This window comes from Dunckerocampus dactyliophorus, chromosome 8 (genome assembly GCF_027744805.1).
Source record: "Dunckerocampus dactyliophorus isolate RoL2022-P2 chromosome 8, RoL_Ddac_1.1, whole genome shotgun sequence".
Classification (NCBI taxonomy): domain Eukaryota; kingdom Metazoa; phylum Chordata; class Actinopteri; order Syngnathiformes; family Syngnathidae; genus Dunckerocampus; species Dunckerocampus dactyliophorus.
In genome coordinates this window covers 2689478-2707792 of record NC_072826.1, presented here as the reverse complement: position 1 = coordinate 2707792, position 18315 = coordinate 2689478, and the positions used below count along the sequence as shown (strand labels likewise).

General features: G+C 42.5%; 1 protein-coding gene across 4 annotated transcripts in view; it reads right to left on the bottom strand.

The window, feature by feature from the left end:
* Positions 1-6108, bottom strand: part of cacna2d2a (calcium channel, voltage-dependent, alpha 2/delta subunit 2a) — a 211760-nt gene extending 205652 nt beyond the window's left edge. For 3 of the 4 annotated variants that reach the window (XM_054783711.1, XM_054783712.1, XM_054783713.1), the window contains exons 1-2: positions 5668-6107; positions 1978-2059 (exon numbers count right to left, since the gene is read on the bottom strand). In XM_054783711.1, coding sequence (XP_054639686.1) covers positions 1978-2059; positions 5668-5783 — 198 coding nt within the window. In that variant the 5' untranslated portion in view covers positions 5784-6107. Of the gene's footprint in view, positions 1-1977; positions 2060-5667 lie in introns of all 4 variants that reach the window. The other variant, XM_054783714.1, reaches the window with a different exon arrangement.
* Positions 6109-18315: the final 12207 nt, after the last annotated feature.

The following is an 18315-nucleotide window of genomic DNA, read 5'->3' as shown; positions in this document are numbered from 1 at the left end:
CTTTCTCACCTACAGGGCCAGGACACATACGTCAGAATGCTATTTATAGACTATAGCTCCGCTTTTAATACAGTCAGCCCCCACAAACTCACAAATAAGCTCCTCACACTTGGCCTGTCTCCCTCCCTCTGTAACTGGGTGTTTAACTTTCTCACAGGCAGACCCCAGTCAGTCAGAGTCCACAACCGCACATCCAGCTCAAGAATTGTGAGCACTGGGACCCCACAGGGGTGTGTGCTGAGTCCACTCCTCTACACGCTCTTCACCTACGATTGCGTGGCCTCCCAGAACAACACCAGCATCATTAAATTTGCGGATGACACTACAGTCATCGGCCTGATCACTGGTGGTGTTGAAACATCATACAGAAGAGAGGTGGCGGACCTCATAGCTTGGTGTCGTGATAACAATCTCCTTCTCAATACAGATAAGACTAAAGAGATGATCATCGACCCAAGAACAAGGGAAAAGGAGCCACATAGACCCCTGTTTATTGGTGAGACTGAGGTGGAGAGGGTGAAAACCTTCAAGTTCCTTGGCACACACATCAGCGAGGACCTCACCTGGTCTCACAACACCCAACAAATTCTGAAGAAGTCCCAAAGGAGACTGTACTTCCTGAGAAGACTGAGGAAATTTGGCATGTCCACCACAATCCTGAGTTGCTTCTACAGATGCACCATCGAAAGTGTCCTTACCGCCTCCATCACTGTTTGGTACGGTAACTGTACAACACGTGATAGGAAGGCACTCCAGCGGGTGATCAAGACCTCACAGAACATTGTTGGGGCAGCCCTCCCCTCACTGCAAGACATTTATACATCTAGAGCCCTACGCAGAACACACAACCTCATCAAGGACAGCACACATCCACAACACTCATTATTCACACTCCTGCCATCAGGCAGACGCTACAGGAGTTTGAAGTCCAGGACCACAAGGCTGGCAAACAGCTTTTACCCACAGGCCATCAGGCTTCTCAATGAAGCACTCAGACACGCCACACGCAACACACACTCATAGCACTTATTTATTTATTTATTTATTTGTATTATTTACTTGCATTAATGTCTCTTCTGTTGTTGTTGCTTAATTTCTTGGTATTTATGTATATGTGTTTATGTTTCTTATGTTCTTATTCTTTCTTGTGTTTTTCTTTCTTTTCCTTGGGAGAATGAACAGAATAAGATTTTCATTGCATGGTATAACTGCTGTTTTACTATGCACATGACAATAAAACTCTCTTGAATCTTGAATCTTGAATCTTGAATCTTCTTCAACAATATATTTACAGAGAAAGAATAGAAACATTGTCAGTACAAAAAAGGTTGAAAATTCTCACTCCTGGCATTATTACTGTGATGGCTTAAATGTTCATATATTTGCAAAAAAAATGCACATCAATTCAACAAGTGGTCAAATGATGGGTAGATGCAGACATGCTGTCGTGACTGTTGAGTGACATTCAACAAAATGCTCAAATTGCCTTTATCTTGCACTGACATCCAGTAATGGCCATTAACCTTTACTCCTGTCAACTCCCTTGCCTCCTCGCTGTGACCCATCAATGTCGCCACCACGCTCACCACTGGTACGGCTCACATTCAGGATGCCACAGGCGCCCCCCAACAGCTGAATGAGGCCCACTCACTCACATAGCAATAGTGAAGTGTTTATCTCAGGGTGCATTTCAAAGCCTGCGAGCAAGTAAATAAAACTATTTATATTCTATACATATTTATATGTATAGAAACCGTGTCAGTCATGACCCGGCTCAGCCATCTGCCACATGTTACAGAGAGCCTCATGCAGGAAGGAAGCCGTATTCACCCAAATAACCCTGTTTCAAATTCTATCTCACTCTCCTGCTATTCACTTCAGGTGATAAAAAGTGCACTTATACAAGACAGCAGCATGCCTTTCACACATGCACAGCCATGTTTAATAATGCAGGGTGCAAGTGTGATGTCAACTCACCGATCTCATTTGCTGAGTCCCAGTGACGTGCTGCAGAACTTTTTCCAGCTCCTTCTCGATGCGTCCAGCCCAGTGAATCATTCTGGGAAGGAAGACGGGACATTTTCAATGTGCATCAACTCACATTATCACCTGAGCACATCATACTTGCATTTCCTCGCTTTAGGCAAGCGAGGGAGGACGTGGAAGGCGACATTTGAGCCAAAGTGTGTCTGCTTCAGGAGCAACTGCCTTGGTGGAAGGTCCAGCAAATGGCAAATGTTTTGTCCATTTCTTTCAATATGCCTTTTATAATTAACGCAGGCCGCACGCTGGCATTCACACCAAAACTGACATTTTAAAGCACATACAGAGCTAGAAAAAACTACCACTCACGATACTTCAAATGCAGCGACAGCCATCTTTCGACGTTAATACAGTAAAACAGTACATCAGGCGGTTGCCTAAAGCCACAGGTCCAGCGGCTATTTGCTTTGCCGACTATATGACACTCGGCAGTGAATTGAACAGAGGGGTTATGTGGCACCCTTCCAGTAGTTTTGTTTTTGGAGTCATTTCCTGTTTCATGTGTTCTTGTCCTTATCTGCTTTCTGTCCAAAGGGCACAACACAATCAGCCCCTACTTTGTCATTCAAACTTGGCCTAGAGCAGGGGTGTTCAAACTACGGCCAGCGGGCCAAATGCGGTCATTCAAAAACTCGTACTTTCATAAGCAGTCATCGAGTGGATGCCTTCATTTAGTCCAGGGGTGTCCAAAGTACGGTCTGGGGGCCATAGGCGGACTGGCGAGAGACTGGCGCACCATGTAAAGAGAAAAAGCTTGAATGCTGACACAAAGATTTGTTTTTAATTATACTGTACGCTGAATCTTTTTACAACCTTTTTGCACATGCATGAAAATCACAATCACAATACTTCTGATTTTTAGACTTTTTAGACTAAATATTGACAAAAAAATGCAGAAATAACCCAGAAATCTCTGAAGTTCACATTGTGCGTTAATGCAGACGTCAGCTCATTTGCACATACACTTCCTTGATTCACTTCTAGCAACAATGTGTGTGGAATATGCTGTTTACATTTAATGGGGTGTAACGTTTTATCGGCATTTGGTCAGAGTACATGTTTTGGATGCAGCAAAATGCGTTGTATAATTTCATTGTCTTTGTCCCCAACTTCTTCACGCCACAAAATGACGACGCGCAAAAGGTGATCCTGTTTTATACACAACATGTACAAAGAAATCATTCTATCGTGTAGCACACAACACACACAGCTAGCAAGTAGCACACCTGCTGGTGCATAGCGCCCCGCCTCTCCCCACTCGGCTGAATGACTGACATGAGGGTTCACTCATGCCGTTCATTCCACTGTGCAACCATTGCGCCCAGGTGTTGAGACAGATGCACAGAGTGAGAGGAGGAAATCAAACACACATACACGTCAATATATCGAGGCCGGCAAAATTAGACAGTTTGTTTTTATTTATCGGCGGTTAATTGATTATCGTGGCAGGCCTACTTCCAAATGATGTCACATTTTTTGGGACACTCCTGTATTTTCTACTCTGTCCCCTGTCTCAGCGTGGGAAATAAAAATCTGTGTTCTTTATTGTTCTCAAGCTGTTCCAACACATTAGAAAATACTGCAGTTGTCCTGGTATGCAACACAACCTAGCTAAGTGCTTTGTGCCCCAACTGGTCCCTTGACCTTCTTATCTTCTAATGCATGAGTTAGCCATCAGCACCAACCTCTTCCCTCCTACAATGCATGCACATATCTGGTCGGCACCGGCAGGACAGGCTGTGATCAGCAACTCCGCAATAAAACTGCTTGGGTCGGACAGAAATGCACGCCTAGCAGGGAGCTGATCTCCATCAGACGAGGCCAAATGTGGAATTAAGAGATCAAACGCATGGCGATTGCCAGCGCGTATCTCGCAGCAAGTAACAAATTACTTAATGGAATGAGACGCTCACGAGATGATTTAAAAGCAGCAGGCAACCTAGACATGAGCTGAAATAAATATGGTTTTGGAAAAGAGTGCAGCTATCAGATGAATAAAGTTTGTAGTCAACTAGTGTCAACCTTTTCCTGCCAACAAGACAATGCAGTAATACACAAATTACAGGGACAAATGTCAGTTTTAAATGTCAGACTTCTACTGGAGACAAGAGGGACGAGCCGATGGACTGAATCGAAGAAGTCTGCAAAATCAGAGGCTGGCCAAGTCAGAGCAAGCTTTGTCGGGAGTACAAGGACATCATTAAGCCTGTGCAGGACTTGACCCCAATGACTGGGCCACTGACTCACAACACCCCGTTTGCTCCTCACAACTTAACTGGTCATACTAACATGAATATTGTGCAGATTGCAACTACAGTGCATTTAAACAAAATTAAAAAATGACAATAATGGGCTTAATTAATGATGCTAACTGAATCAGTTTGCAAGTCAAAAACACATCTACAAGTCAATACCACGACTAAAGAGAAGTGCGTATAGAATCTGACAGACATGTTTGCCTTCAAAAGCATGAGCCGGAACGTAAATAATTTGCACATCAAGGACAAATGAAGCATGCGGTATTCTGCGACGTGTCCCAGACATGTCCTCAAATCTGTGTGTCGGAGCAACACCTGGCGTGAGGTCATAATCACCTAGCTCTCATCACACACCCTTGAATCAAGCAAAGTAGCCCACTGGGCCACTTAAAAACACATCTTATAATCAAATCACATATTCCAGTCCACATTATTACTGTCATTCCCTTTCATTTCCCTCCAGGGATCCATCAAATCTAATGACAGTACGTTTGAAAACGTACAACTAGATGATCTCTTGTAAACAATACTACCAACATGGATTACAACCACCATGGAGCAGACCTAATTAACATACGCTTCAATTATTTTCACAAACGAATTGAAAACGTGGGAATGATTACCCCCTTGGAGCTTTTTTTATTTATTATGGGCCTCGGGTGGTCAAATAAATGGTGCGACAAATGGTAGTCTGGAGTTAATCGCCAGTGAACGTAAGTGACGCTGCTTTCAAAGTCACCTTGATCATCTCTATACCAAAGCCCTAGAGAGGATGCAGGAATGGTCGTAGGGAGAGCTTGCATCATCAGGTAGGGGGAGAGGAGAGGAGCTTAACAACACTGCAAAGATTTTGTAAATAGATATAACTATAGTTCCAACACTGGATGCTAGATGCCTGCTTGAAGGTTTGCAAAGCAAGGCTCAAAGGAAATATTGCACTCAACAGGAATTCTTTGGAAGTTTGAATTCATCAGACAACGTGTCTCTGTTATTAAATAACTGTTGGCTTTTAAGTTGCTAAGTTGATTAATAAGCTGGTGATCATTTCCACGGCATGGCTGGGTGACTTTACCGACTAGAAGAGCACATCAAGCCCTATAAAGCAACTCTGTATTACTCTAATCCCTATGGACCTTCTTCTTAAATGGCTGCTTGAGCTGATTGTTTAAATGTCCACGTCAGAATGGGCGACAGTGTGTATGATATATAATGCAGCATCGGAGACGGAAGTTGCGTGTGTGAACATGCACGCACACCAGCGGCGACGCACAGCCATGCAAGACAGGCTTCCCGGGGCCACCTGTCCTACTTCCTGGCTTCAACACCGCCCCCCACATGCACTCCCCAAAATAATAAGACTACTTACGTGTAGTGCTGGGGGAAGTGGTGTGTCCCGGCAGTCGGCGTGGACACGCACATGAGAAGGACAGTTTGGATGCTGAAGAGGCACAACATGCCGTACGACTGGGCACAGATCGCCATTTTTTCCCATGAAATATTCAGGAAAACTGGGATAAATAAGCCAAAGGGCCGTGAGGACGGGACAGTCTCCCTGCAGCTGTGCTAAGAATAACGACGCTCCGGAGGAAAAAGTGCGCGCCGGGAGCTGCTGCTGCTGGGAGGATGGATGGATGGATGGATGGATGTGCGGAGGCTTGAGGACGACTTCCGCCAGCTCCCGTTAAGAATGTCACACCGAGGCTCGCTCGATGGAGATGACGATGAGGAAGATGCTCCGACGCCTGCTGATGTGCACTATTTGGGCTGTCCTCCCTCCCTCTCTCGCTCCCCACTCTCTCCTACGGAAACAATTCGTCAAGCCCGCCATTACAGCAAGCATACTACATCCGGTCACTTATTTTCAAAATACGACACGGGCGGAATAAGTTTTGAGTCCATTTTTGATGAAATTTGAACCGACTCTGCTGTTGTACAAAGTGAAACGCTTCATTTACACGACTCGCATCATGCACAACTAACAGTGTAATGTGCCACCTGTGTAACAATGGTTTTAAAGACAGCAGAACAGAAAAGGGGATGCTCATCATTATGTCAACGAAAACTACAAGCTAGGGTATATATCAGTTATGTGCACATTGTAGAGATAGCGGTAACTGCTGCTAAACTAGTATTTGGATGTACGTGAAATTACTGGAGGAAAACTACAGTGATGGGAAGACTTGTGAGGAGCATGTCTATAATTTGACAACTCAACGGCCTTCACAAGGGCGCTAAGCTCAAACAATTAATTGTAAATGCATCTTCTTGAAAAATGCAAATTTTTCTTGTTTTATATTGAAGGTGAGACCACATCACTTCCTGTTTTGATTGTGCTTTACATCACTATGAGTGCAAGACATACCCCCTCCAAACAGCCAATATACTGGCTAGTCCATCAGGCCACATCCTCTTCCTCCTCCCTAAAACTGAAGATTACAAACAGAAAAGGAGGTTTTTATTTTGGCCATTAGAGGCAGAGACTCCTCAGGGGCGGATATTGCACTAACTGGGGTGTAAACGTTTAGAGCAGCACCTTGGGGCCGGCTTTCCAAATCACATTTGTTAGACTTATTAGCACATGCGGTCCAAGCGGATGAGCATTTAGATGAATTAATAGCAACATCACTGCACACACAGGCCTACCTCTGCAACGGCTCTGTGCTGTCACCAGCTATTGAGGCTGGGCTCTTCAAATGTAACATTGCAGAAGGGCAGGGCACGTCTCTTTGTTTTCTCATAAACAGGATCCTCTGAATAAACATAAGCTTGTTAGTATATTTTTTCTGGCACAACATTTCCTGTGGATACAAATCAGATTTAAGGGCAAGCACGGGGAAGAGATGCATGGAAACCCTGAGAGAGGATGTAATTCAGCACAAAGTCAACCCCCACACACCCCCATCCCTAGACTAGTGCATCTCCAACAGTTGTCAGTTGTGTGTTTGTACCGCGCGTACTCAAAATAATCGACAACAATAGACTGAATCAATTAATTTGGTTATTAAAAAAACCCACACACATCAGAATGGTCTTACTTCCGTGCAGAAGGGCAAACTTGAATAGACGTTCAGGCCTAAATGTGTGTTATTGTATTTTCCTGCAATTTTTTCATAGTTTGCCCAGCCCTGCGACTTACAGTCAGGTGCAACTTATACTGTACATCAAAATATATACATCATTTAACATTATGTATATAATGAGAGGGCGATCTAGGCTAGCGATACAGAGGATGGCAAATTAATGGATTCAGTGATGTAGAATGAGATTGGGAGCTTGGTGAATTTTCTGGCTTGTTATGTGATTTTAGCCTATTTAGCGCTCCCAAGTATGTTCTTTATGCTACTGTGTAGCTGAATAACTGTTAATGCATCACAGACCGGACCAGCTACTGTGTTGTTGAATAACTTGCCTTTCCAGATTAAATGTCTGTTCTCGGTTTTGAATTTTGTGAAACAAATTCTGAAATAAATGTGACTTATAGTTCCATGCAACTTATACATTCCCGATTAAAATTTTAAGACCAGGCGAAAAATTGCAAGAATTTACATTTTGCACTGTTAGATCTTAAGGAGGTTCTAAGTAGAGCTTCAAAATGCAAAAAGAAGAAATGGGAGTGAAAATAAAAATGTTTTGAGTAGGCAGTTGGTATTTATTGCATCAACCATTAAATTGAAATAGGCTGTTCATCAGCTGATGCCAGTGTTTCCAGGAGGCTAGTGGAAATGTTGCTCCGGGTGGGGAAGATGGCTTCGGAGGGCATCCAGTGTCTCTGGAACTGATGTCCATTTTTGTAAACATCCCTTGCCATCCATCCCCAAACGTCCTCCACTGGATTTAGATCAGGGGAACACGCAGGACGGTTATTATAGCTTATTCCTCTGGAGGAGGTCCTTTGTCAGGCGGGCATTGTGAACTGTAACGCTGTCTTGTTGAAAAACCTAGTCACAGACGAAGCCATCAGGCCAGGCAAGCTTCCATTTTTTTGCCTTTGCCATCAAGGGATCATGACAGTGTGAACAGCCGACAGAAAACGACATGGAACCCACACTTTTGGCAAGACTGTGAGTCTTGAACTTTTGATCAGCTGATGAACAGCCTATGTCACTTTAATGCTTGTTTGCAATAAATTGCTTACTCAAATTTTCTTTGTCTCACTCAGACTTCTTATTTTTGCATTTTGAGTGCAAAATGTAAGGTCTTGCGATTTTTCGATAAAGAGTGTACATGTTTTTGGGTGATGTGACTTATACTCTAGAGCAGGGGCGCCCATTACATCGATCGCTAAGGTAGTCTGGGTTGATCGCATAAGCGTCACTTTGAAGATGTCACATGACATCAAGTCTGCTGACATTAAGCTCCTCTCCTGATTCGTTGGTGCTCCCCTGCTAAGCAACACAAGGAGATGCAACTGTCATCTTTATTATTACAGCTAAACTAAATCAGTGGTAAGATGGCTGCGTTTCTAACAAAAGTTATCCCTCACTTGTAGTGGCTAGTTATGTAGAAAAAAAGTCAATTGTCTGATGGCATCCTGAACGCCACTAAAGAAATGCGTGTTTTTGACACTTCTACACTTTTTTAAAAGTATTATTTCATGATTAAATGTGCCCATTGCTGAAAGCTTTTTAATATGTTGCCTTGACTTCGGCTGCATTGTCTTTTACGTAATCATTTTCATTTCTTGTACGTATACATCTGTAATGTTTGATAGCAAATGCTAACTGGACTAATACATGAACTGTGTATCTAATGAACACTACGTAGCTATTATGACGGATATATTAGCAGTACTCAGGTTATGTACACAACTATTGAGGAACTATGGGTAATTATCTTTATTGCAACATTGAATTCAATTGTGAGTTATTGAATGATACCAATTACTTTGATTACCTGTAAACTTTGAAACTGTGAAATACTAATCGTTAGTATTTAGTATAGTAGTTTCAAAGCTTACCGGTTTGATTTTACATATATGCTATGTGTTAGAGATAGATCATGTCGCCCTGTTCCTTGCATGCACCCCTGATATACATGGACAACGTACATAAATACTCACATTATACTCACAATATTGTAAATGTATATATTTTCTATAGTACTAGTAGGAGGTAGATCTGTAGGACTTTCTCATTTTAAAAGTAGCTCACGGGTTGAAAAAGTGTGAGCACCCCTGCTCTATAGCGACTTATAGTCGGAAGATAAGGTAACTGTACGGCCCCCAGTGGCCCCCACGTTAAACAACCATTTGTACAAATAAAAGCCTCCTATCAGCTTCATGCCTGGTACGCTTTGCAGTCAAGCATGTACATTGTGAGGTGTCCTAATGTTTTTCTTTAGTTGTGAACAACCGCACATAAAATGGTGAACAATTGTCACAACTTGCACCTGTGTTGCCTGTGCTTTTATGTTTCTGACAAATACACCACATGGCGGTGCTGTTATTCAATCCCAAAGTTTGACCCTGTAAATCGGGCTCAGCTCCACAAAAAAAAACGCTATAACTTTAAATTGTTTAGCCGACTGGCTACAAAATTTGGTACGCACCTTTAGGAGATGTGTAAAATCTGAGCAAGGTTGGTTGAGAAACATGGCTGCTATCAAGCAAAAGGACTACACAAATAGTTGCCCATAGGTCCATTATAGACATTTTGTCTAACAATTAAAATAATTTTTGCCCAGAACCACCAATGTCACTGACAGTCATGCATGTGAAAAAATGAGGGCGCCCTATGAGGGTGTGTATAAGAGTGACAAAGTAAAAGAAAGCCACACAGCGCTCTGCAGGTTTGCTGCACAGCATTTCTGTCTCCACGCTGACAAGAAAGTGGGGGATTGTTTTGGAAGGGAGGACACAATTCACAGCAAAGACCCTCAGCAGCAGGAGCTCAAAGAAGCAAAAGATCTACAAGAGCAGTCCCCTGCCTGTGCACACAGACAACACACATTGCTCAGTCATAACAAATATCTGTGCTTTTTCCACAGGAAATGGAATAAAAGAAATCTTTCCCCCCCTGGAGCGACTCATTTTTGAGAAACACTAAAGTGAGTAACTCTCTCCCCGGCACCCCTCCAAACAATTCTGTTACATTTTTTTTAATGCATTTTTTTTCTTTTCCTAAATGCTGAGAAACAGCAATCATTATTGATGGATTTGCTGGTAATACTTTCAGGTGGGGACGTTACTGATAACAGTGGAAGACTGATGGTGGCAGGCTGACTCACACCGAGCGTCTCAGCTGACTCACAGCCACCTTGGCTGGCTCCTTTCTTTATAAAATAGCATGAGATCAACTTAAACCCACAGACTTCCTCACAAAAACATGAATGCAAATTTAATTCCTGGGGGTAATGTTTCTGTCTTTGTCAGAACGAATGAACAAGGGAGCATATTGTCCTCGGCATAGTTCCTTCTACATGTATATGTGCATAAACAAAGCCAGGGGAAAAACAGAGAATATCATTGGGAAATAATATCAGATGTACTTTAACTGTCATGTTACAAGCGCCAATGAGGATGCACTCTCAGTAACCGCTGATCGATCGTGCGGGCAAAGGGATCCGTTTTGTGAAAACACACAGATCAATACAGTCAAACCCCGCTGATGCCACAAACGGTGAGAAAAAGGGGGCGTGCTAGGGGTGTCACGAGACACCCAACTCACGAAACGAGACGATACACAAGATTGGGTCCACGCGAGAACGAGACGAGACAAGATTTTAACATTAATTTTAAGAAAAGTACAAAGAAAAAATATGACTGGACAAAAATTGTATTTAACCATGTCACAAAACAATGAAGGTGTGTTTTATTGTCCCACAAATTGACGCTAAACGATATTGTCAACATTTTTTGAGACCAAATAAACCCCTGTTATGATATGTGATAGTAGATATTAATATGCAAAGTTTCCTTTAATATGTCATCTTTCAATCTGTAAAGTTGAAATGTTTTTTCTCACAGGCAATTTGTACCGTCTGTCGTATGTTTGCAGCATTTCTTGAAATGCTGGCTTTTCAACTGTATTAAAACAGCATTTCTTTGGCAATGACTTTCTCTGAACGCACATGATTTTGCGCTGTTCCGGTTGTATTTACTTTGCAGACCACACGCCTTAGTAAGTGTTGACTGTCGAGACGAAGGCATCTCCATGTGTAGTTCTTTCCCAAATGGGAAAACTGCGTCGGGTGGCAATGTTTGAGGTGGGAAAATTTGTTTTGTTACCAATTTCGAATAAGTAATTTTCGGCATACTGGCTCGTTCGTGTTGATGGGCTCACCTTGCACGGGGACTACAGCATTTGGCTTTGCAAGCATCTTTTTTCAGTCCTAACGCCTACTGGGGCAGCGAGGCTCAGGTGGTAGAGTGGTCGTCTCCCAACTTGAAGGTTGCTTCTCTTTCCTGTATCAGACTTTTGCCCCCTCTGAGATGCAGAGGTATGTTGAATTAATCGCCCCCTTGTTTGTGCTCTCTGGAAGCCTGGGGGGGATGTCACCAGTACCCCATATTTACACATACACACCCTGTGAGCTTATCTTCCTTCCCCTTACCTTATCCATCTTTGCCTCTTTGCCTAACCTCCTTGGCCGTCTCCTTCGGCTGATATTCTGCTGCGCTACACAGAAAAGCGAGGCCTCACACACTGTAAAACCTCGTCTAGTCAGCAGGCAGAATGCTAAGATTTCTGATTAGAGAGGAGGAGAGGGAGCGTGTCACTTTCACGGCAGACGACAGAGCCGGGCCGCCCTTGAGAGAGAGAGTCGACGATGCTCTCGGCAAACTTCAATGGCGATCAAGTGCTCTCTGTAAAAACAGGAGCGAGATATACTGTCACTCATGACGGAGGGCATTGAGGGGATTTTTCCACTACCACGGCAGAAAGAGAAGGGGAGTGTGCCCTTGTATTCAAGGGGAATACAGTACTGGAGAAGAAGGCCCCAGTGATTCTAGCAATCAAGGTCATATTCCCACTGGTACTACTTTATCATCGGCAGCATAGATGTAACACAGATATCCTCCAAGTTTTGTAAACATTAGACAAATGGTCAATGACTTATTGACAATTAGCTGCTAAGTCCCGCCTGTGACGCAAAACAAAATAGTCGCCTTAAAGCCGGGCATTTATTTGCTGACCTCAACGACCAAATAAACTTACATCTCAGTCAAACCACAGCACTCTGTAATCCTCCTTGACTGCAAGACGCAAACATGCCCCATGCAGCAATGTCGGGCCGCAAGGCACCCTGGGACTTTCATGCTCAAATGTCAGAGCATTTCATCCTGATGATGATGACTCACTCCCCCCTCGCTCTTAGTCTGCATGAAAGAACAACAGCGCCAATTAATGAGGCAACCTCCTCCCGTGCAACAGCGGGACAAGCACTATATCAAATGTTACCGCGAGGAACGCATGCAGTGCTAGCGTGTTCATATGAGACAAATATATATGTATATATATATACTTTTATCATCCATCAGCCCCCTGAGAGATTCCCTCCACTCCACCAGCCAGCCAACGAAGTAGCTGCAAGTGAAAAACGGAGCAAGACTCAGCCCTCATTGACATGCTCTACTAGAGGCCTAATGGCCCCTGGGTAATGGCCTCTTTGGTCTTCAGGATATCCTTCCTCATGCATGCTTCAAAGCTGGGATTGAAGAGGATAGACTAAAACACAGACAGAGGAAAGAGACATCAGGGCCACCCAGGAAGGGCTTCTTATATTTTTGAATTTAGACAGCGAGGTAAATACTCCAATAGACCTACAAATGTAGTTCAAATATTTATCAACAATTGACCTAGGGTGGAGGCGGGGCCTCTAGCATAGACACAGAGTGTAGAAGAAGTTGAAATTAAATTAGTAGATTACAATATAGTCATATTTTTTGTATATTTTTATTGTACTTTTCTTGAAAGTAATGTTAAAATCTCATCTCATTCTCGTAGACCCAATCTTGTACTCGTGAACTGAATGTCGAGTGACACCCCTAATAGACAGCAAAGTAGGAACTACGCTTTGAAGAAAAACCACAATTTAGAACATTTGGAAGAAATAATCATTTGCACACAAGATGCAGTCATCATCAACTCATGGTCATGTGTCTTACAGGCGGCGTAGTAGCTTCTTCATGTTTGACTTGACAGCTAACTGGAAAGCATCAGTCTTACTCAAATGAAGGTAATTTATCGTTTGGTTAAGTATGAAAATGTGTTCTCTCTGCAGTATATCACGCTGGGGTAATAAAATGAACTGGTGGAGCACTCAACTTACTGCAGAGGTTCATATTTGTTTTCCCAAATTTTAATCTTAAAAAATGCTTAAAAATGGTTAGTTTTATTTACAACACATAGAAGGCACCATAGTCCTCTATCCACGCCACTACTTTTTTTCATCATCTCTCAACATTTGTCTCCTCCCTTGCTGATCCCAAGCGTCCCAAAGCGACTACAACACAACACTGCTGGCCCAAAATGCACTGCATCTCCTGTCCACAAGCCATGTGCTTGCTCTGCCCAATGTCGATCTGTCGATGCTAACTAATTATCATTCACACAAACGTCCTCATTGTGAACCTCTCATATGCTGAAGTTACCTGTCTGCATAATTTGTTCCTTGGCATTTGTTACCGTTGTGGTGACAGCTTGCTGTGTTTAACTACATTGCATCACACTCATATACAGACCTGATCAAAATCTTAAGACCAGTTGAAAAATTGCTAGAATTTGCATTTGGATCTTAATGAGGTTTTAAGTAGAGCTACAATATGCAAAAGCAAGAAGGGGGAGTGAGACAAAAAACATTTTGAACTTGTAATTTAAACAAAACAAAAAAAACTGAAATAGGTTGTTTATCACCTGATCAAAAGTTTAAGACCACAGGCTATAAAAGCTCAAATCTGCTCAAGATGTTCATTTTCTGTCAGGCATTCACACTGGCATGCCCTCCTGGTGGCTAAAGCTAAGAAGCTTTCTCTTTTTGAACGTGGTCGGATTGTGGAGCTGCATAAGCAAGGCCTCTCGCAGCGTGCCATTGCTGCTGAGGTTGGGCGCAGTAAGACAGTCATTCTACATTTTTTGAAAGATCCTGAGCATTATGGAACAAAAAAGTCAAGTGGTAAACCCCCCCCAAAAAAAATAAAAAAAATCACACCTGCGCTGAGCTGGAGAATCCGATTGGCTGTCCATCAAGACACAGCGCAGTCTTCCACCCACATTAAGGCCCTTACTGGTGCTGACTGCAGCACAATCACCATCACACAGCATCTGCGGGAAAAGGGTTTGTCTCCTTCAACGCCTCCCTCAACTGCCTGTTAAAACTTTGCCAGGGAGCATCAAACATGGGACACTGAAAGGCGGGAAAAAGTTTTATTCTCTGATGAGAAAAAAATATAACCTTGACGGTCCAGATGGCTTCCAACGTTACTGGCATGACAAGGAGATCCCACCTGAGATGTTTTCTACCCGGCACAGTGGCGGGGGGGTCCATCAAGATCTGGGGTGCTTTTTCATTCAGTGGAACACTGGAGCTTAAGATGGCGCAGGGTCATCAAACGGCATTTTTTTCCAATGGTCGTAAGATTTTGATCAGGAGTGTATATCCCTATTTGCCCCACTAAAGTAGCTAGCCAAAATATTAGACCATAAATGCTGCAATTAACACTTCTATTCAATTAACCTTCGAGTCTCCCATCGTCACCAAGTGCAAATAACCTGCGAGTCCCTTAAAAGCACCAAGTCGGCTGTAAAAACTCCACAAGATGGCAGTACAGTTGTCCCTCACTAAATCACGGTTCGAACATCGCTCCATTGCCATTTTTCAAAATTGTATTAATTAATAAATGATCACCGTTTTGTGGTTGAATACGGCCTGTTATTAGTCAAAACAAATGCAAGCAAACTGTATGTATTCTTGGCCGAAATTAAGCATTTTCCAATCATAAAAATGGCTAAATGAACAAAAATACAAACATAAGGCATTTAGAGGATGTTATAAATAGTGTAATAGCTGTGACATTGTTTGACCTTTAAGAGGCAGGGCCTGGGAAGTGATGTCTGCTAGCTACTGTGGAGTTGCTGAGTGTTAGCATGGTTAGCAATGTGGAGAGTGCCAGTGACTGGCACGAGTCGTGGCTGACAGAAGCTCCTGTGTGAATATTGACTGCGCCATTGCAGTATTATTCTACTTCACTGGCCACAAAGTGTCAGGAACATTACACTGATGAGACAATAGCTATCAAGTATGCTGTCAGTGCTAACATGTAATGTCTTATCTAAGACTTATTTTTTATTATGTCAACTATATTGGGTAAAACAAGTTTACAGGAGTGTTACTTCATGTCTAGAAGGCTCTAATAGTGCTAAAAAAAGTGCAGTATACTCGTTTATAATTGACCTTATGGTCAAAGAGCTAAATTTTCCTTTCCACTTTCTCATGCACTCCAAATCATTACTAAAGCTAAAAAGTAAGTACATTGAAGTATCAGAAATAACAGCCTTTCTCCAATTAACACCCCATCCTCTTTCGCACTAATTAGAGGATTTACAGCAAACACATCTCAGTAACTCTCACTCACTCACTACCAACCGCAATAATTAACACATTGTTAACTGACGACCTCTCTGACGGTGCCAATCAAAAAGTAAGCATTATTATCTCTGTGGAGCACATTTAACGGTGCGGAGTAGCTGCTCCCGTCTAAGAAGAGGCGGACGCCTCTTGTAGCATCACTGCAGAGTGAAAAGTGTACAGTCCCTTTTACTTTGAAGAGTATCTTAATTGGCATTAATACCGTTGATAAGGATTTAATGAAGGAATTAATAGATAACACTCTAGGAGCCTGTTCTCCACAGTCACACTTTCTAACACACACACACACACGCAAGCTGAACACAGCAGATTTTACCACTAAGGGTCAAGCAAGAATTACGCTGGTGGTGGGTCCGACACCGGCAGCAAACAAACCTAAAGCAAAGCCAGCAATATGTCTCAAATGAGTGTAAGATCACATGACTACTAGTACGTAGGAAACACTGCACTTCACTTCATTCCTGATGGACGACAATACAACAACTAATTGCAGATGATGAGTCAGTTGAACTGAAACGCTCAAGGACAAATCTGAAAATGCAGGCCTCAGTGTCTAATTAGCTCATGATTTATTAGTGTGGTATTAGTTTATTAACCTTTCGTGATGTCACTCGTTAACATTATGAGAATGTGGAAGGTGTTTTCAACAAGCTAACATCATGGCCGCCATGTTGGTGTGTTAACAGAAAGTCTAAACAAGAGTTTTGACTTAACTCGTTCAATAGACTGTTAACTTTAGCCAAAACGTCACCTCCTACGCTCGCTGGTCATACATGTAGCTGAAAAATATATAAGTGTTAAGTAAATATAAATATCACCGCTGACGTTCCTCAGACATGACTTTTACAAACTGCCGGTCATCTGATTGGTCAGACACCGCCCTAGTTAAAGCTACTCTGGACCAATCTGATTACTTGCACGAGGGGTGCCGATGACGTCACATAAGCAAACAGGAAGGAAGATCCCCCCCCGACCCCCACACACATTTAATCAATTTTAAGTTTTTGTAAGGTTATTTTTTTGAATGTTTATTTTGGCATCAGTAATAGCCAAACGCATAAATCTACATTTTCCAAACAGAAATCATTATTTTCATTTCGGGAATTCAAACAATACACGATTACATTAAAACCTTCTAATAATAAAGCAATCTGAACCACCAATATTTGCAATCATCATGTCACCTTGTTGTTGGGTAACTTATATTCCAAGCAAATTATTTGTTTACATTTTCTTTGGTTTTACATGTTGTGTGTATTGTTCTAAACGAACGTTAATTAAAAATGTTATCGGCACATTTGTTTCTCATTATTCAGTTTGATATTTTGTAATACATTTTTTCAAAATTAAGATCCAAGCTATACATTTAAAGATAATGTAAAGGCAGGTTGTGTGGCCCATTGACTATTTATGTAATTATAAGCCATAACATTAGGTACATCTGCACTGTTCATGATGCAAGACTTGTATTTAGCTACAAACAAGAGTGACCATAACAGTTGACACACATCTTTGTATGATGCAGTGTAGTTATACACCATTGCGAGCCTAATAATGTAATGTTTGTGTATATTCTTGCATGTTTCGACAGCTTCTACCCTTGCATGCCCCTCATATTGTCCTGACATTGTGACCACCAGGAAGCAAGCACCTCATGTTGTCATCATTCAAGGTCTGTGTTTCCGAGCTTGCTCTGCCGCCTTCCATCCATCATCCTGCTCCACACATGGATAGCTCCTAGATGATGGCATGTTTGTAGCATGCCACGCTGTGTTAAACTGAAAACATCTGTTAACATTCGAGCATTTGGCGAGCTGGTGTTTGTCCACTTGACAGAGGCTATCTATTTTCAACCCTGTTTGTATTTATGGAAATGCAATGCTATGATTTTCTTATTTTAGCAGTTTTTTTAAGTGGAATTATTGTATGTGCAAAAGTAAAGCGGCGTTTACACTTGCACGCATTTTGCCTCTGCATAGGCCCGCAATTTGCCGTGGCAATGCATGTCATTTTTTTATGTACTGATGGCATGACTAAAAGCGTGAAGACTAGTTTGCGCACTGTTTGCGTTTGTTTATGCCTAAATTACGCACTTGGCATGCAATTCGTGACTGAAAATGGTGCACATTGGTGTAAACTGACCACTCTCCCGCATGACTTATTTACACCTTGTCAAGTTGTGTTTACGTCTAGTGCATGACAATAGTACTATACGCATAATGAGCATTGTTCCCGCATGGGTATGAATTGTCACCACCACTTCCCACATCCGTGAAGCAGTCGTGGCATTATTTGGTCCGCCTGCGTCCCACTGTGTCCCACGTGACGCCACGCAACAGCAAGCATCACCCCAAGCTTCATTAACTGATTAATCTATTTGCAAGGTACCTACAAGATACTGAACTCCAGAGAAAACACAAAAGGAAGG